The following is a 21,111-nucleotide window of genomic DNA, read 5'->3' on the forward strand; positions in this document are numbered from 1 at the left end:
TTTCCATGTGTAAAATAAATATCATTTCAGAAGCACACTAGTAATTTCAATTTATGTTATCAAAGTTGCATTCCAAATGAGTTACAGTTTTAGTAAAGACATTGAGAGGATCTTATTTAACTTGGCTGTCCTTTTGTGGTTACTTTTTTTCTCCACCTTGAGTTAGGAAGCAGTCATGTTACACAAAAAATGAGACATTTGTTTGTTGTATAAGTTTTTTCTAGTCTCCTTATGGCTTCTTCAAATATCATCAAACATTTTTGGAGAAATGGCATAAAAATTGCTGTTTTAGTATAATCTTTTTCTCCGTTCTCATCCTCAATGTATTGCCAAATTAGACAAGGACATTCTTCCTGTCTCACACTTTAAAAATATTTTACTGCAGGATATCTTTTCTAAGTCCAACAACAATTATAGCCATTCTTTAGGCACATGTCCAAGGAGGCTATCTCCTTCCATTTCTTTAAAGTCAAAAATCACATTAAGTGTACCTGTACATATTGAGAACATTGAAAAGTGCCCTAAAATGTTCACTATGAAAGCTTCAATATCAGAAGTAAGCAAATCACATCACATTTTAGCAGTGCTATATACAAAGGGCGCAAAACACTTTGCAGATAAGATCTTTTATTTTATTTTTTAAAAAAAAATTACACTGAATGAAATTGTCCAAAATTTAAATTTGCACTGTCTGTCAAATACACAGATGAGTAAAGTCTAGAATTATATTTGGACATCTCAACAATCTTGTTTTATGTTGCCTGTGGTTTCACTAAAATCTTTAAGAATATGATTTAACGGACTTAACAAATCAAAGTATCTAAGAACTAAACAGAACATTTTCTTGTTGATATGATTTGCCATATCGATGGATATGTCAAAGTGTGGTTGTTGGTTAGATCCATCAAAATGAGCTCTACACTGATTGTGAAATGTTAAACTTTATTCCCTGTATGACTTTTAGTTCTTCTTTCATAGAAGTTTTGATCTTTGCAAATTAATGCTCCCTTTCATTATATTTCCCTTTGACATATTTTTCCACAGCTACCATGTAAAGTATTATTAAACCACAGAACAAGGAGAAATTCACCTAACCTTGGTATTGTGTGGGGAAGTTACCTTGAAGCACTATGTACCTCCACGTACATAAATACGCCAGCTATTCCAGAGGGCAAAGAACAAAAAGGGCCTACCAACTAAATCATGATGTTTACATTACACATTTATTCATTTAAAACAAACAGCAGGAAGCAAGGGGAAAAGCTGGGGTTAAGTTAACACTCACGGTATAACACCTTAGGATGCAATCAAGTTATAAAGGACCTCAACTAGCTGAATGTTCACCTATTTCCCAAACTACTTGATTATTTACTATCTATACTTAAAAAAAATCCCATGACTTTTGTCTCAATCTTATAAGCTACCAGTTTATTATCTATGAATCCTATCCACCCTGCTTTTCTTATTTCAATGGAAGAACTGAATATTTCAAAATATGTATTATATAAAACACATAGATACAGAAAATATATATTTCACATGGTATATACCATTAAAAAAATATGTAGAATTAAGTGTCTGTGAATAGATGATCCCTGAATTCTTACCATATCATATATTTTATCCTATTTTAGATCTCCAGTTCACAGAATCTGGCAGACATTGTGAGTATAGGTCTATGGGGCTTATAGTTGCTGCCCAGTACGTGCTTCTTTAATAACGTAGAGTGATAGAAAAAATGGAAATCAATAATCAAGTTGTTTTGTGGGTGAAGGAGAACTCGAATGGAAAGAAAAATCCCGAACCAACCAATCAAACACATTAATACAAAACAAAACCCAGTACTTTCCCTGGTGGGTATCCCTGTCAACTCCTTTCTAGTGTATTTGCCTATACTTTTTAGACCACTCTAAACTAAACCTCAATGTCCTCATTCAACAAGACCATATCAGAATTAGATATAACTAAGACCATATCAGGATCAGCCACTCTAAGGTTCTAACTATATTTTCAGATTTTTCTTAAAATTTAGACAAGAGAGGGGCGCCTGGGTGGCGCAGTCGGTTAAGCGTCCGACTTCAGCCAGGTCACGATCTCACGGTCCGTGAGTTCGAGCCCCGCGTCGGGCTCTGGGCTGATGGCTCAGAGCCTGGAGCCTGCTTCCGATTCTGTGTCTCCCTCTCTCTCTGCCCCTCCCCCGTTCATGCTCTGTCTCTCTCTGTCCCAAAAATAAATAAACGTTGAAAAAAAAAAAAAAATTTAAAAAAAAAAAAATTTAGACAAGAGAACTTAAGTTACCTAGCACAATGACTAGCACATATACCAGGAGCTCAATAAATATGTGCTTTATATACAAATGAATCAGTTCCTCCTATTACTGACTTTCAAGGATAATCTGAGAAATTGTCCTTCTAAAGGCAAGTACTTCTAAAGTACTGTTTTTGAAAACTGTGGTTATCCTAGACACAAATTATAATTTGGTAATTATGTATTTGGATTATCAGTCAGATGGAAAGGAAAAGTACTCTCAAAATATTAGGGGAACTGAAAAGCAAACAAAATCTTCAACTGAGGGCTAGATTGAAATTAGTATTTTTAAGTAGAGGAGAGCCACAATTCCTGTCCATAAATGGGTAAATTTAAGTTTTGTTAAGATAAAGAAAATTCAGAAAAGCCATAAAGTTTAATTATATTTAAAAAACTAAGAACTTTGGCACAGTAAAATACACCACAAGCAGATTTTAAGTATGAATAATAATTACTTTCAACAGATAATTTCCATAAAATATAAAGTATTTCCATAAGTCATTAACACATTAAAAATTATAAAATAAACAGTGAATGAATTCAATAAGTAATTAAGAAGAAATATAAGTGAACAATAAACATATTAAAGCATGTTTAAGCTTACCAATAATCAAAGGAATACCAATTAAAGTAAGATAATTTTTGCTGATTAGATGGACAATGATTGCTAAAATCCCAATTCAAAACCAACAAAACTATTCTGTAGCAATAAAATATAGATTGGAACAATTATGTACAATGACCATAAATCTAGAATCATTTCGAATCTATTTCTTTGTAACTTTTAAAATAATTAACCAACCTGTGCCACTTTAATAGAATTCTGGGTAGAACCACCAGCATGATATTCGACTTTGAATTTTTTTACAAGCTCATCAAACCTACAAGAAAATCACAGTAGAAAAAAGTAAGTTAGCATCTGTCAGTTGTCACAATGCAAATTTTTCTGATTAGAAGCACACTGAATCACCATTAGTAAAATATTTTCAATTATATAATTATGTTGAATAAATGAATTAAAATATATATGAAAAACAAGCATGCTGAATTTGTACTTATGAAAATTTTTCTACAAATGTACAATTATAAGAATTTAAAATATATAAACTGTCCATAATTAACCACTATACTAAAAAAGGTAAAAATACAAATTCATAAATTATTACTTATAAGCAATGCATATTTTCCCATATTAAATGTTGATCTCTAGAATCCTTACAAATGTAAATTCTAGTAAGTTTAAAAAGTTTTAGATATCATAAAGACAATTAGTTTAAAATGTAAAGAACTGGGAAACCACACATTGGGGTATGATTCTAGGCAAGCTGCTTGGTGACATAATTTCTGTATCTGCCATATGAAGACACAGACAGTAATGATCTAAAGCTTTATCTAAATATCTAAATATCTAAAGCCATTATTTTGGCATCTGATAAAAGCTATAGAACTTCTCTCCAGGAAAATACATACATCCACTACACATGAAACCTTCATGTACCCAGGCAAAAAACTACGGACACTGATTTGAATAAATCTCAAATTAGATGGCCTTTATTAACCTGGATTTCAAATCAATATTCCTTACTGCATGTCTTTAGCATGTTAGAGATATCCAAAGGGCGTAAGTATGTACCTTAATTTCAAAGGACTAAGAAGCTTTGGAGGGAGACAAGGATGAATACACACGAGAAAATACAGAAAATTAGAAACCATCAAATTATCAAAAAACAGAATATATGGAATGTAGACAGCAAGTGCTAGAGGAGGTTGGTCAAAAAAGGGAGATTGGGATATGAATAGAATATTCAAGGAAGGTTTCAGTATTGACAACTATTTTCAAAACTTTAAAAACAAAGTACAGAAGTAGATCCTTTCACTAAAATGAAACATTTCACAGAACCTCAAAATACCAAAAAGACAAATACAGATATGGTTATATTAGGAATAGGAAAAATGGAGTTATACCCACTCCCATACATCCAACTACCTTGGGATTCCATCTGTAAAACACTGAGATGACAATAAACACAACTAGCAAACCTGCCCAGAATTTTGACAGCAGAATTCGTATGCCACTAATAATAACAATGTAATAATAACAGTAGAAAAGGCAAAATATATAGGCACAGATGCAGAGGTAGGTAGCTGCAGTAGCTCAAGGGAAGTTCCCTTCTACTTAGGTACTTTTTTTTTTTAATGTTTATTTATTTTTTAGAGAGAGAGAAAGAGACAGAGCATGAGCAGAGGACAGCAGAGAAAGAGGGAGACACAGAATCTGAAGCAGGCTGCAGGCTCCACACTGTCTGCACAGAGGCTGATACAGGGCCCAAATCCACAAACCATGAGATCGTGACCTGAGCTGAAGTCGATGCTGAACCAACTGACCACCCAGGTGCCCCCTTCTACTTACTTTCTGAACTAGACAGATATCAGCTAAGCGTGATGTTAGAGAGTGGAGAAGAAAGGGAGAGTGAATGGATAAAGTAAATATACAGTGATCAAGTGCTAGGCTCATTTGAGGTCCCTCCACTGTCAAAAGCCAATTCCTCCAAAGGTTTTGGATCGTATTTGTAGTGGGTTGAATTGTGGCCTCCATAAAGATATGTTCCCCCATAACCAGTGAATGTAACCTTATTTAGAAAAGAAGGCTTTGGAGATACAAGTAAGTTAAGGAGCTTGAGATAAGATCTTCCCTCCTACATTACCCAGGAGGGGCCTAAGTTCAGTAAGAAGTCTTCTCATAATGGACAGAAGAAAAGACACAAAGGAGAAGACCATGTGAAGATGGAGGCAAAGACTAGAGTGATAAGGAGCCAAGGAACGCCAACACCCACCAAAAGCTGGAAGAGGCAAGGAAGGCTACAGACATTCAAATTTAAACTAAAAAAGTTAAATAAAATTTAAAATTCAGTTCTTCAGGGGCACCTGGGTGGCTCAGTTGGTTGAGTACCTGACTCTTGATTTTGGCTCAGGTCATGATCCCAGGGTTGTGGACAGAGCCCAGCATTGGGCTCGCACTGAGTGTGGAACCTGCTTAAGATATTCTCTCTCTCTCTCTCCCTCTGCCCTACTTGCATGCTCTCTAAAATAAAAAACTAACTTGGGGCACCTGGGTGATTCAGTCAGTTAGGAGTCTGACTTCAGCTCAGGTCACGATCTATCTCACGGTTTGTGGGTTCGAGCCCTGTGTCAGGCTCTGGGCTGACAGCTCAGAGCCTGGAACCTGCTTTAGATTCTGTGTCTCCCTCTCTCTCTGCCCCACCCCTGCTTGCACTCTGTCTCTCTTTGTCTCTCAAAAATGAATAAACATTAAAAATAATAATAAAAGAAAAAAAATAAATTAAATTAAAAAACTAACTCATTAAAATTCAGTTCTTCAGGCACACTAGCCATACTTCAAGTGCTCAGCAGCCACGTGTAAATAGTGGCTATCAAAGTCATACACAAATAAAGAATATCCCTTTATTACAAAAAAGTACTGTTGGAGGTGCTGGAAGAGTTCAATAACAAAATAAACAGAGTAAACATGATCAATTCTAGAGCTGAAATGGACCTAAAAGAACACCTTCATTTAAGAAATGGGAAATGGGGCACCTGGGTGGCTCAGTTGGCTAAGCGTCAGACTCTTGATTTCATTTCAGGTCATGATCTCGCAGTTCATGAGTTCAAGCCCCATATCGGACTCTGTGCTCACAATGTCAAACCTGCTTGGGATCATCTTTTTCTCTCTCTGTCTGCCTCTCCCTCACTCTCTCTCTCTCCCTCTCTCAAAAGATAAAAAATAAACTTAAAAAAAAATGGGAAAAGTTAGACATAAAGTTTGAGTAGATTGCCAGAGGTCACATATGGCACACTGGTAAGTCAAAATCAGAACTGCAGTATCAAAATTACTTGTTAATTAATTACAAATACACACAAATCAGGGTATATTTTTTATCATTTCAGTCAGTAAAGAGAGTTTTCTATAAAAACCAAAATTTTGTTTATTAATATTACTTTTGGAATTAGTTCAAATATAAAAATTATAGGACCTCATATTTCAAGATGGATGATGATGCATATGTTTGCATACTTTCCCAAGTCTTACCAGATGTCAAAAAACATGTTTTATATATATTTATACATATATATTTATATATTTACCTATATATGAAAAAACGTATAACAATAACACAAAGCACGCAAAGAGGCCAAACACAGACCACAAATTGAAGAAATAATAAATACTAACTTTACAGAAAGAAAACATAATAGAATTGACAAAGCAGTGATTGGAGACATAAAAAAGTAATTCCTTTAAACACTCCATTTGGAACACTGTCCAGCCTCTCCTACCTTACCTACAAGAGTACAATTTGTTTAAATGTTCCAATTTGTTGTTGAAAGTCCTCCATATCCCAAATAATTGTGTAGCTTCCTAGCCTACCTGAAAATTTTTTTTCTTTAAAAAACTTTTTTTGGGGTGCCTGGGTGGCTCAGTCAGTTCAGCGTCCGACTTCGGCTCAGGTCATGATCTCGCGGTCTGTGGGTTTGAGCCCCGCGTCAGGCTCTGTGCTGACAGCTCCGAGCCTGAAGCCTGTTTCGGATTCTGTGTCTCCCTCTTTCTCTGACCCTCCCCTGTTCATGCTCTCTCTCTGTCTCAAAAAAAACAAATGTTAAAAAAAAATTTTTTTTAACCTTTTTTTGGTAGCAGCTTTATTAATTCACTCATTTGAAGTCTACAATCCAATCATTTTAAATATATCCATAATTGTGCAACCATCACCACTATCAAGAATATATCCATTAACTCATAAAGAAACACCCAAACCTTTAGTTACCAAAACCGAATATCCCCATCATCCTTCCCCACCCTAAATAACTGCTATTCCACTTTTTATGTCTGTATTTTTGTCTATTCTAGCCATTTCATATAAATGGAATCATATAATATGTGAATGATTTTGTTGACTGGATTCTTTCACTTAGAATAATGTTATCAGTGTTCATACATGCTGCAGCATCTATTAGTACTTTACTCCTTTTTTTAGCTGAATAACATTGTGTTATATGGATATACCACATTTTGTTTATCCATTCATCCATCCCAGATACTTAGATTGCTTTCATCTTTTGATTTGTTATGGATAATACCATAATAAACATTCACATACAAGGTTTTGTGTTGACATAATATTTTCATTTCTCTTGGGCATATGCCTAGGAGTGGAACTACTGGGTCAGTTTAACTTTTAACTATTAACATTAACTTTTGAACTTTTTGAAGAACTGCTGCACTATTTTCCATTCCTTTTTAATTTTTTTCTCAGAAAAAATGCAGAAAAACCTGCCTGCCTAATTATATGAAAAAGAAGCAACTAAAAAATAACAGAGTTTCTATAAATTAGTTTTACCACTTGTGAATTTTTAAAAATATCAATAGTTGAGTGAAGGACCTGAGCGATAAAAATGGCTTTGGATAAAAAATAAGATGAAGGTAAGAAAGCTGAAAATACCCAGGAAAATGCCCCAAATCCATAGGAAATATAAGAGATGAAGAGTATGAAAGAAAAATTAAGAAGCACAGAGAATGGATCAGGTAGCCCAAGATCCATTTAAGAAGAATGATGGGGAGACTAGAGATAATGAAGGGTAAGAAAGAAATTCTAGAAAAAAATGTTTTCGAAAGAGAAAAAATATATAATATTCAGATTTGTTCAAATGTGAAGCAATTCCATTAGGGAGGGGACTAGGATCCATATTTGGACAATAACTTATTCAATTTCAGAATTCTTCATATCAAGAGAAAACCTTAAGAACTTCTGGAGTGAAAAATAACAGATTATCTGAAAAGGAGTAAGAATCAGAGTACATCAGATTTCTTAAAGAACAGAGGATGCTAAAAAAAACAAACAAAAAAAACCCCCACATTATATTCTATGCTAGAAGAAAAAAAAAGATTTTCAAAATAGAATTCAATATCCACTCAGATTATCAATTCATGATAAAGGAAAATATAAGCTTCACATGTAAGTACTGGCAATTATGAAAAGAAAAGTTACTAAGGAGGAGGTGTAACAATCAAAACAAAACATAAGAAAGAAGATAGCATGGGTTTACAACAACAACAACAAAAAAAAAGGGAAAAAAGTGATAACTGTGTATAACTTTGAAAAAGTAAAGGAGTCCAAAAAGAAATTAAAGGAGGAACCATTACATGTAAAATTATTACATGTAGTAAATCTTATTACATGTAAAATTCTTCCTTAAGTAGCAAATATTTTAATAACAAAGTAATGTATTTCTCTTCTATGAATCCATACATACACTACAGTACGTGGTTCTACAAAGAATAATAGTTACCTAGTTATTTGGTAATGAAGGCCTTTTGTCTGGTTTTCAATTTTAGAAACTATGCTGAGATAAAACATGTAACATTTAATTACAATTGCAAACATTTGTAATACTTAATAACATTTACAAAATATAAAAACATTGTATATACATGGATATTTTGAATGGAAGAAGGGAAAGATGAAAGAAAAAGTTTTCTCATTTTCTCTCCTTCAGTTAGAGTTCATAAGTATCTCAAATGTTAATAATCAAATTTTCAAAAAGGATTTTAAGTACACTGTTTAAAGTCATAAAATCAATCAGTAGGAAGATTAAAATGTATGAAATAGCATAAAGAAAGCAATGAGGAAGGAAAAAGAGAAAAATAGTACAAGTGCACTATATTGTTCATCTTCCAGAGGAAGAGTCCATAGACATGTAAATTTGTTAATTAAGGAATATAACTACATTATATAAATTTTATAATGATAAACTAAAAACATTAACTGTTAGTATTTGTAGCTCTGGAGTGCAGAAGAAGGGAAGTTACATTGTTGGGCTTTTTGTGTGATGGCCAGAGGCATCATCACCATAAATAAATAGAAGATAGAAAGGCAGGCAGACATAATGATATATGTACGCTTGACCATCTCTGGGCTCTTAATTGATTCACTGATGTACATTTCTACCCCTGCACAATCTGCATTTTGTCTTAATTACTATTGCCTTGTAAGTCTTAATGAAAAGCAAGTACCTTCATCTTGTTCTTCGTCATTGAATATTATTCTTGGTCCTTTGTACTTCTATATAAATGTACAACTAGATGTCAATTTCCAAATAACAATTTGTAGTGATTTTGACTAGGACTGTATTAAAGATATATATGGAAGTTATAACCTTTCTAATATTAAACTAATACCTGATCACAGTGTGCATCACAATATATTTATTTAGGTCTTTAGTACTTCTCAATTAGTTTCATAATTTTTGCCATAAATCTTGTGCATCTTCTATTCAAGTCACTATTATTTCCTGCTTTAATACTACTAGAAGTAATATTTGTTTAAACCTAGTTTTTATTTGTTGCTGGTGTTCAGAAATATAATTCTTTATATAACAATTTTTACCTACCCAAGTTGCTAACATCTCTAATTCCAATAATTATCTGTTTTTGTCGGACATAACTTTTGTGAACAGTGACAATTTTTTCTCTATTTTTCTTGCCTTAGTGCAAAGACTGAGGACCTCCAGCATAACATGCACAGATAACAGTGGATAGTAATGGGCAAACTTAGGCTTATTCCAAACTTTGACCTAATAAATCCTAATGAATCCTGGTGAATGGCTAAGTCTTAGGGGGAAGTATTTAATCTTTCACTTCATTTTTACTGTATGTATGCACTGCTTCTACTAAAGAGTTAAATATTTTAAAATGTTAGACCTCTATCTACTGATATTTTCCATATATTTCAAATGTATAATACAACCCAATAGAATTAAAATACACCTGTGTATATTACAAACAAAATTACCCAATATATACATATATGTGTGTGTATATATACATATATAAATAATATATAAAATATATGATTATAATAATAATAATATGTAATATATATAAAGGATCTAGAAAAGTACAACCAAGGAGGTAACAGTGGTTAGCTCCAAAGTAGGAGGAATTATGGATCTTGTATACATTTATTTCGACTGTGTAATAAGCATAATAAACTGCTTTGTAATGAAGACACTTTTTACTTCATTTTATAGTGGAAGAACATAACAATTTTCTACATAAGTATTTAAAAAGAACTACATATAGGACAAAGCAGAATAAAACATAGAGCAGAGAAGTGAGTGATTCTGAATGAAAGAGGCAGGAAAAATTTAACACTTGAACTGAATTTGACAGATAAGGGAGAAAAAATATTCAGGACTGAGGGTAAAACAAAAATATGACATATTCAGGAAACAATTTAAACACAGACTAAAATATAGGTCAAAATCAAAGTAGTAAAAACTGACAAACATAACTCTCTCTGCACGCTAATAAATGTAGACATTATTCAGTACGCAAGGAGAAATTACTAAACTCTGTTTGCCAACAGTGTGAAAAACAGACTTGTTTTGTTGTTGTTTAATGAAGTCAGCGCTGTTTGGAGGACAGTGTAGAATAAAGACAGGCAGATTGCCACTTTTCGAATAGTTCATACCAAAGATCAGATGTTGAGCTAAGATGCTAGAGAGAAATTATTAAACTAAGGAAGCATTTCTGAAGTTGAAGACATAACACGTGATAAATAGCTGGAAGCAGAAGATGTGGTAGAGGGATGACAATTCTGAGATTTCTAGTTTGGATGACCAAGTGGATGATGTTGAGAAGGTAAATACAAGAGAGAAAAGAAATTGTATGGAACAAAGGGAATTTCTATATAGTAACAAACAAACCAAGAAACATTTCTATTTAGGGAAGTGATTCTAAGGAGGCAAGATTTGTTTCTTTTTATCTCTTGCAGGGATTAGGAACATAAATTACAACCAGATTTTCTCTCTATACTTTTCTAGCTGACACAAAATTTTGTTTGTCAGTAAATGGTCTACTTTGTGTCAAAACTATCAATGTAGTCAATGGAAAATACCTCGAAAAGATGAAGGACTATGTATCTTTAATGAACAAAACCATAAATTCAGGCTGAAACATTAATGAACTTCAAACTATGATTATAATTTGATAGGTAAATAATCTAATCAATTATGTGAAAATATTAAGTATTTCCTATGTTGTTTAGAGATGAAATTGTTTAAAAGCTTTATATTTTATGGGAAACTTCAACATATTTCTATTATGTGATTTTTTTCTACAGGGAGTAAAGTGGCAATTTAGTACATAATAGATTCATTCTTACTTTCTCCTTTTGGTTAAGCTTCTTTGTCTAAATGGAGTGGGCATATCTAACACTTCAATCAAATGACTGTCAGAAGTGAAAGAACAATAGCTGATCCATTTTCCTACTAGCAGTCTATTTGTGAAACCCAAATTAATAAAATATATACAGCTTTCATGTTTAAAAACTTCCAGAGAGAATGTTACTTAAATAAAATGCTACAGAAAAACTGGATTCGGTGCTTATCCAACTTCTAGATGAGAGTTTCCAAACAATGGAAGTAAAAAAATGAATAAAAACAAATTTGATAATGTAAAAATACTTAAAATTTTTCTGTATAAAACCAAAATTAAACAAATCCAAGCAAATTAAATATAAAGAAATTTTACAATATGAAAAATGGTTATTACATTTACTTTATATAATTTAAAAAAATATCTTAAGATATTATTATGTATTTTGGTATTTTAATAAATTAATTCAATTTTTAAAATGTTAATTTAATATTCTCATAGGGAAGAGAAATGAAAATATTAAGGCTCAGATAAATGGACAAATTAACAAAAAACAAAAGAATGGATGTTCAGAACAATCAGACATGCATTTCACATGTTCATTATTTTTTACTGAAATTATTAACAAAAATGACCAGAAGAAAATACATTAACATGCCAAAGGTATTTTTTATATAAGCTTTCTCCTTTTTTATATTTCCTACCATTTACTCATGTGCTTATATTCATTTTATAATGAAAGTGGTTTTATTAAAGAAAACTTTTAAATATAAATTAATGTCACTGGAATGTAATTCAGAATTTCTTGTGGACTAGCCTCAAGAAAAAAAAAAAAAAAAGCAATATGCCATATACTCCTAAAGAAGTTTTTGTACTTGTTCTGATAATGAATAGAACTGAAATTCTAAGTAATGCTTTCCACTCTCATATCACATATTATTACTTTATAAACAACTGATAATTCCTGACAATTAATACGATAGCTATCTATATGTTTTGCTATTTGAGAAGAAAAGTAACATACAAGGAAGTGGAGAAACTTTCAAACACTAATGTTTGGTAGGCAAAGCTGTGACCACTAGTCTTCTGATGCTGGGTTTAATATTAAATCTTCTGAGATACAAGACCACCTCAGCATGGTACTATACACAAGAAAAGATATCAAATGATACAATCATATATGGTGGGGCATTTGGATGGCTGAGTTGGTTGAGCATCCAACTTTTGATGTTGGCTCAGGCCATGATCCCAGGGTTGTGGGATAGAGCCCTGCTCCACACTCAGTGAGGAGCCTGCTTAAGATTCTCTGTCTCTCTGTCTCTCTCTCTCTCCCTTCCTCCCTGTGCCCCTCTCCCCCGATCATGATCACTCTCTCTGCCCAAAAGAAAAAAAAAAGAAAAGAAATGATCACATATGGAATTTAAAATCTACTAAAAGATAGCACTGACTTCCTGTAAAAATAAAAATAATATTGAAGATCATAAGCAGGCTACTAGCAGCAGAAAACAGCTTGTAAATGTAGAAAGCTGGGCAGTGACTCAATGACTAACTTAAACAAAGTAACATAATCTGCCATTAGAATAAATCCCTTTAGCACTGGTATCAAGGTACAACTATTAATAGAAATAAATGTGGGAAGGTATATTACAAAGAGATTCACCTTTTCAGAAACAGTAATTGTACTAAGTACAACATGAGCAGATAAGTTATGGGAAGGTCAGTAACTGAAAATTTTAGTGGAACAGAATTAACTGATGCTATAACTGAAAAGAGAGCAGCTAGTTTTGCTGATTATTAAAGTGTACTCATTGTTTCCTAAGACTTCCAACTAGTTTGCACTTTTTTAAAAAGTTGTTTAATGTTTATTCATTTTTGAGACAGAGAAAGACAGAGTGCAAACAGGGGAGGGGCAGAGACAGAGAGAGAGACATAGAATCTGAAGCAGGCTCCAGGTTCTGAGCTGGACAACACAGAGCTTGATGCAGGGCTCGAATTCATGAACTGCGATATCATGACCTAAGCCGAAGTCTGACACTTAACTGACTGAACCACCCAGGTGCCCCAACTAGTTTCCACTTTGTAAAATGAGGAACAAACAGTAACTGATGTTTCAATGCATTTTAAGAGGTAGATTAATAACAGCATAAATACATACAAAGTCTCACACAATATATACAATGCAATAACCCTGCTCTGCTTAGAAAATTTAGTGCTCACAACTAAAGAATACCCACTACACAAGAGTAAAGAAAATCAGGGGTGTGAAAGGTAAGGAGGACAATCTTTTTTAGAAGGTGATAATGAAACAGTGTATATTCACTATACCTTAGAAAATCCCAGGACTCTTAATACCACTATGATCCATACATTTAAAATCTAATGAGGGGCGCATGGGTGGCTCAGTTGCTTAAGTATCTGACTTTGGTTCAGGTCATGAATTCTCTTTCGTGAGTTCAAGCCCCGCGTCAGGCTCTGTGCCGACAGCTCAGAAACTGGAGCCTGCTTTGGATTCTGTGTCGCCCTCTCTCTCTCTGCCACTCCCCCACTTGCACTCTGTCTCTCTCTCTCAAAATTAAATGTTAAAAAAAAAAAAAAAAAATCACATGAAAAAGCCTTACTCCCGTAACCTAAGGATCAAAATGCTCCAGTTCAATTTGGAAGATTCAAAAAAAGCTTCAAAATCTAGGGTATTTTGAATTCCTATCTTCTTCATTCAGTTTTTAGGTTAAGAAACTTCTTTCAAATAACTTTTTTTTAAGCCTAATCAAATAACTCAGACAATACTGTAAGTTGGCAAGACCAATGGCAAAATTATATGTGAGAAACTTAATAGGAAATTTTTGAAATATAATTTTTTTATTTTCTGACATTCCTGAAAAGGTGACTTATTTTGTTACTAAGCTATTATATTCATATTATATAACATTAATTCCTGACAAGTCTGACAACCTATGTTTAGTCTGAATAGTGAGTCTTGCATAGTAAGTCTAGCAAATAAGGGTACCAAAGCATTGTTCATAATTTCTGACTTAAATATGATTGACCTACTATTTCAAAATATACTTATTGTTATAGAAGACTTTTCAATATTTATTATAAATATTAACTTTCCAAAGGATATAATATCCAATATATATTAAAAACTTTCAAAACTCATTAATGAGGAAAAAATCCAATAAAATGGCAAAAAATTAATAGCAACATTTCCAAAGAAAAGATACAGATGACAAATAAGCATAGATTTTAATATCATTGGTCATTAAGGAAAATCCAACTTAAAACCATAAGGAAATACATCTATTAGAATGACTTAAAAAAAGTGGCAATATTAAATGCTGATGAGGATGTACAGCAACTGAAACTTTCATAAATTGCTGATGGAAATAAAAAACGACACACCCTCCTTAGAAAACAATTTGGAAATTTCTTAGGAAATTACACATACAGTCACCAGACAACTCAGATACATGACTCTTTAGAATAGCTTTATTTATTTATAATCACCAAACACTTAAAACAACCCAAATGCCTATCAAGTAGTGAATGGACAAGTTGTGGTATATCCATGTAAGGCAAGCTCATCAAGTAATAAAAACAAATAATACATTCAAGAAAAGAGATGAATCTCAAAATATGCTATGTGAAAGAAGCCAGGCATAAAAGGGCTACAATACAGTATGATTCCATTTATTTGACATTCTGGATATGGCAAATATATAGGCAATTTAAATAAGAATAATATACTATCTAGAAAAAAAGAAAGAGGAAATTCCAAAAGTCTCTCTCTTTCTGCATGTATGTATACGCATATATACATATCACCTACCTACACAGAAAGACATACACAGGGACACTCATAGATACATGTGAAACACATTTGAAACTCAAAACAAGCCTATGAGACAAGTAAGTTGAATTCAAATATCCCAATTTTCTAAGACTCAGATTTAGACTCTTAGTGGCTTACTTTTTAAACTTTTGATTTGGAAATAACTTCAAACTATGGAAACACTAAAGAATAATACAGAGAATACCTATATACCTTTTACCAAGATTGATCAGTTTTTAACATTTTTAACATTTTTCTTTTTCTCTATAGATACATATTTAGTTTTCACAAATCATTTAAAAAGATTGTATAAAATGCACTTTTATTATTTATAATATCTCAGTGAAAACCTCCTAAGAAGTTGAAGTTTGTATCTGTGAAATCATTTGATTTTATCAGTTCATATGGATATCTCCAATTCCAATCTAACACAGTTCAAAGCCATGGTCTTCTCCCATTATTTGTTATCTTTTTCCCATTATGTATCTCTCTTCTTCTCCAGTTAGATCCTTGGCTCTGAGGTCCAGGATAGGATTCAGTACTTATGCTGGACAAGCCCCTTAAAGGGCAAAAAATAGAAATCTAGGGGCACCTGGGTGGCTCAGTTGGTTCAGCGTCCATCTTAGGCTCAGGTCATGATCTCGTAATCTGTGGGTTCAAACATTGCATCAGGCTCTGTGCTGACAGCTCAGAGCCTGGAGCATGCTTCAGATTCTGTGTCTCCTTCTCTCTCTGCCCCTGCCCAACTCACACTCTGTGTCTCTCTCTCAAAAATAAGCATTAAATATTAAAAAGAGAAATCTAACTGGAAAGGACTGGGGATGGTGCACTGGTAAGAGGGCCTGCTTGATGCGCTCTAAGTCCAAAGCAACAACAGTCTGGGACCTGTGTCTGGGCTTTTTCTTTTCAGGAGTGATTGTGTCTGTTTTGAACTACATTCTCCACATCCCTCTCTTCTGTTTCACAGTCTCTTAAGCACCCCCTCCCCAAATCCCTGCTCTCCAAAGGTGCACACCTATAGAAGCAATAAGAGCTCTACTGAAATATGATGTTTCTTCCTCTACTTATAAGAAATTAGATTTCTAGTATATTCTGTCTCTCAGCAATTCTGAAGGTGCAGGTTATATGTGATTCTATTTGTATCCTTTGTTTTAAGGATGAAGAAATTCAGAGTCATTATCCTCCAAGCCTACTTTAAGTGACTTTTGATGGATTTCTCACAATTGTTAAGTGGCGCATGCAGGATTAGGAGATCCATCCAATATAATTAAGAAAATAATACAATCACATACGATAAAAATAAGAATATTTAGAATAAAACTCCTTGTGGCCCAAAACTGAATGAATTTCTTTTTAATTAAAGGTAGCTGTGGCTTATTTTTTTTTCCTTTTAAAAAAATGTTTGTTTATTTATTTATTTTGAGAGTAAGAATCCCTAGCAGGCTCTGTGCTGTCAGCACAGAGCACAAGGCAGGGCTCGAACTTACCAACAGTGAGATGATGATCTTAGCCAAAATCAAGGGTTAGACACCTAAACAAATGAGTCACCCAAGTGCCCATGGTTTAATTATTTTTAAGATGCATCCAAAAGAAGCATTCTATAAAGCCAGAAAAACAAAAGAAAATGAAAATGATGACAAAGGAAAAAGGGAGAGAGAAATTAACAGAAATAGCTCTCTAAATTTTGATGTGCAATTGTTTTCTAGCTATCTGATATGAAGCAAATACTACGTGAAATGTGAAAGAATTCATTACTATACCCTGTAACTTGTACCAGTCATTCTTATATGGAAAAAAGTGTCCTTATAAATAAGATATGGTAAGAATTGGTAAGATATGATAAGATATGGTAAGAAAATGTCCACAAAAGCACCCTTTACAACTTCTAGTTCTAACTTAGTGTAACTGCTTCCCACTTTCACAGTAACTAAAGCTTCTTTTTACCTTCCCCTGGGAGAAAAAAAAAAGAGAAATCGGCATACATCAGGAGGTAAAGATCTCACAATGTGTTAGTATCACCATTGCATAGAAACAAACATCAACAGTTTTGAACATTTCATAGAGAAAGTAAATACGACAAGTAAAATCTTTACGGCAAAACTCAAAAAAGTTTAACTTCCTTAAGAAAGCATTCATAACTTCCAACTAGGGTTTTTGATGTTCTTTCCTAAACTTCTCATCTAAACAAATAATAAATGAAAAAAAAATCAGTAATTCTAAACAGATTATACTTATTAAGACCAAATGTTAATAGAATAATGCAAGGAGGGAAATCCATAGGCAAATTGTAAGATTCAAAGCTTTGAAACCTTTTACCACAAATGTTTAGTAAGGTTGAAAAAAATTTGCTTAAATGTCAGTTTGATAAAAGCCAAAGGGACATTTCTCACATGTGTTTATATTTAACCATATTTTTAAAGATGGAAAAGTAACAGTCATTCAAAACTAGGGTTAAGCTATTAGTTCATATGAATTGTAATTTAAAGGTATTTCTCCAAGCTCTAATTTTATTTTCTTTGACAAGAAAACACTTTTAACCATGTGTTGCTTAGGTAAACCTCTATTCAATACTAAAAAGTTTAAAGGTTTAATTCTGTTCATTTATAGGTCTGAAAGGTTTTTTTTTGCATGTAAGATAATCAAATATACCTTTGAAAGCACTTTGTATATAATTACAATAAAATGAATTATTCCTAAATTCAGATGCATGATATGTGTATTTGGTTTCTACCCATTATAAAAACACAACAAAATTTGACTAAACCAATTTACAATTTCCATTAAATAGTAAAACTGTTTGACAGTTTTAAACCATACCAAAAAAAGCCATATGAGAAAAGGAGAAATAGTGCGGGACAGTGGTTCTCAAAACGAAACATGCAGCTTCCTGGTAAACCTATAGTGCCAGCCATATGCCCACAGGCAGTTCCAAAATACAAATTATACTTTTTACCTCCTGTATTGGTTTGGTTCATCTGTTATTTCTATCACAGAATCCATGGTTTATAAGGGGCCTTAGTTTCACTGATCATAGAAAAATTCTAGAAACATATGTAACAGATACAAAGGGAAAGTATTCAACCAATAATTAATCATTTTTCTCTACCAAACTTTAGAAAAATATCACTCATCAGGAACACTCAAACACTTAAATCTCTTATCAAAACAGAACATATGGAACTTCTGATTCTGAATAGCATACAGCAGGTCACAGCCAACATTCAGACTGACAACAATCTGAAAAGTCATATAAATTATAAATCATTAAAGGTACCAAAGAGCTATAGAAGGATCAAATGAATAAATTTCCAAGGAAGTGGGGACTGTTCAGAGGGTAGGCTAGAACTGGCAGATGATTATCCGACCTGGCTAAATTTGTAGTCAGTAGCATGGGGCTAGAGAGAGAAAATTTGACATTTTGGGGACCTCAAACACACAGCTGGTTTGTCCCATAACACATTTGCTGAATTGTGAAACTGAATGGTAAGCTAAGAAGGTTAACCAAAATCACTTGAAAAGCAGAAAGATCTCTCAGCCTGGCAGGGCTTAAAAAACAAAGACAGGAACAGAAAAGGAACTAAAAACATAACAGGCAAAAATGAAATCCTAGAAGGCATGGAGAATAAAATCTAAAGATAACACAGACACTTTTTCCCTGGGGACTGGGAGAGGACATCTATCTATACTGGTTATATCTAAAGGCTGAAAATTCAGACGTGGGCTTAACAGAACACTAGGATGGGGGTGGAGAGCAAGGGAGTAAAAAAAGATAGGGATTTCAGACACTATTAGTACTAAAGTGATAAAATTGGAAATTGAGGACCTAAAATAAAAGGTCAGCTTCCCACTTGAGATATTTGCCAAACACTTAAGTGGATCAGGCTGGAGGATAAAGAAGCTGGAAATCTCTGAGAGCACTTCTGATGCTATGTTTCAGAGCTGATGAGACAAAGATCCAGTGGCCTCAATTAAAAGTCCAAGAGGATCAAGCTCTAGAAACAGAGGTAAACAAGGTAGACTGAACCTATCAAAACTGAAAATCAACTTTGATCTAGCTTAATCCTTGATTTTGTTAAGGCAATCAGCTCTCCCATCACTCCATATCAGTCCCAAAGAGGAAAGGGCAAACACTGGTAGATAATACAATCTAAAGGATCTACATTTTTTTACATAAATAATAAACAACTAATAGTTATGCAAAGAGGCAAAATAATTTGCCTAAAAACAAAAGGAAACAGCAAGAGAAAAGTTTCAGAAATAATACAGACACTGGAAATAAAAGGACTTCAAAATAACTATGATTAGTATTTTCAAGGAAACAAGGAAAGAACTTGATAAAACTTGATAAATAGATAAAAGAATAGAGAATTACAACAGAGAATTAAATATATAAAGAAAACAATACAATAAACATCTAGAACTTAATTTGATATAGTTTAAAAATTCATTGAATAAATTTAACATTTAAAGCAATCCCTATCAAAATACCAACAGCATTTTTCACAGAACTAGAATAAACAATCTTAAAATTTGTATGGAACCACAAAAGACCCTGAATAGCCAAAGCAATCTTGAAAAAGAAAACCAAATCTGGAGGCATCACAATTCTGGACTTCAAGCTGTATTACAAAGCTGCAGTAATCAAAACTATATGGTATTGGCACTAAAATAGACACACAGGGCAAAGAAACAATAGAAAACCCAGAAATGAACCCACAACTATATGGTCAATTAATATTTGACAAAGCAGGAAAGAATAACCAATGAAAAAAAGACATTCTTTTCAACAACTGGTGTTGGGAAACTGGACAGCAACATGCAAAAGAATGAAGCTGGACCACTTTCTTACACCAAATACAAAAATAAATTCAAAATGGGTGAAAGACCGAAATGTGAGATGTGAACCCATAAAAATCCTAGAGGAGAACACAGGCAATAATCTCTTTTGACATCAGCTGTAGCAACTTCTTTCTAGATATGTCTCCTGAAGCAAGGGAAATAAAAGCAAAAATAAACTATTGAGACCATATCAAAATAAAAATATTCTTCACAGCAAAGGAAACAATCAACAAAACTAAAAGGCAACCTACAGAATGGGAGAAGATATTTGCAAATGACTTATCCAATAATATCCAACATACATAAAGAACTTATAAAACTCAACACCCAAGGCATTGGGTGGCTCAGTTGGTTGAACATCCGATTCTTGTTTTTGGCTCAGATCATATCTCAGTTTGTGGGGTCAGGTCTCCATGTTGGGCACTGTGCTGACAGCATGGAGCCTGCTTGGGAAATACCTCTCTCTCTCTCTCTCTCTCTCTCTCTCTCTCTCTCTCCTTCTCTCCCACTTGCACTGGTGCACACACGCTCTCTCTCAGAAATAAACATTAAAAAAGAAAAACTCAACACCCAAAAAACGATTAATCCAATGAAAAAATGGGCAGAAGACATGAACAGAGATTTCTCCAAAGAAGATATACAAATGGCCAACAGACACCTGAAAAGATGCTCACTATCACCATCAGGAAAGTGCAAATCAAAACTACAATGAGGTATCACCTCACACCTGTGAGAATGGCTAAAATGAAAAACACAAGAAACAACAGGTGTTGGCAAGGACGTGGAGAAAAAGGAACCCTCTTGTACTGCTGGTGGGAATGGAAACTGGTGCAGCCACTCTGGAAAACAGTATGGAAATTCCTCAAAAAATTAAAAACAGAACTACCATATGATCCAGAAAATGCACTACCCAAAGAATACAAAG

At 33.4% G+C, this 21,111-nt stretch overlaps 1 protein-coding gene across 3 annotated transcripts in view; it reads right to left on the reverse strand.

The window, feature by feature from the left end:
- ADK (adenosine kinase) overlaps window positions 1-21,111 on the reverse strand; it is a 532,082-nt gene that overhangs the window by 354,477 nt on the left and 156,494 nt on the right. For all 3 annotated transcript variants that reach the window (XM_030334273.1, XM_030334275.2, XM_030334274.1), the window contains one exon: window positions 3,110-3,188. In XM_030334273.1, the coding sequence (XP_030190133.1) occupies window positions 3,110-3,188 (79 nt within the window). The remainder of the gene's footprint in view (window positions 1-3,109; window positions 3,189-21,111) is intronic.

The sequence above is a fragment of the Lynx canadensis genome, chromosome D2, assembly GCF_007474595.2.
Source record: "Lynx canadensis isolate LIC74 chromosome D2, mLynCan4.pri.v2, whole genome shotgun sequence".
In the NCBI taxonomy this organism is placed as follows: domain Eukaryota; kingdom Metazoa; phylum Chordata; class Mammalia; order Carnivora; family Felidae; genus Lynx; species Lynx canadensis.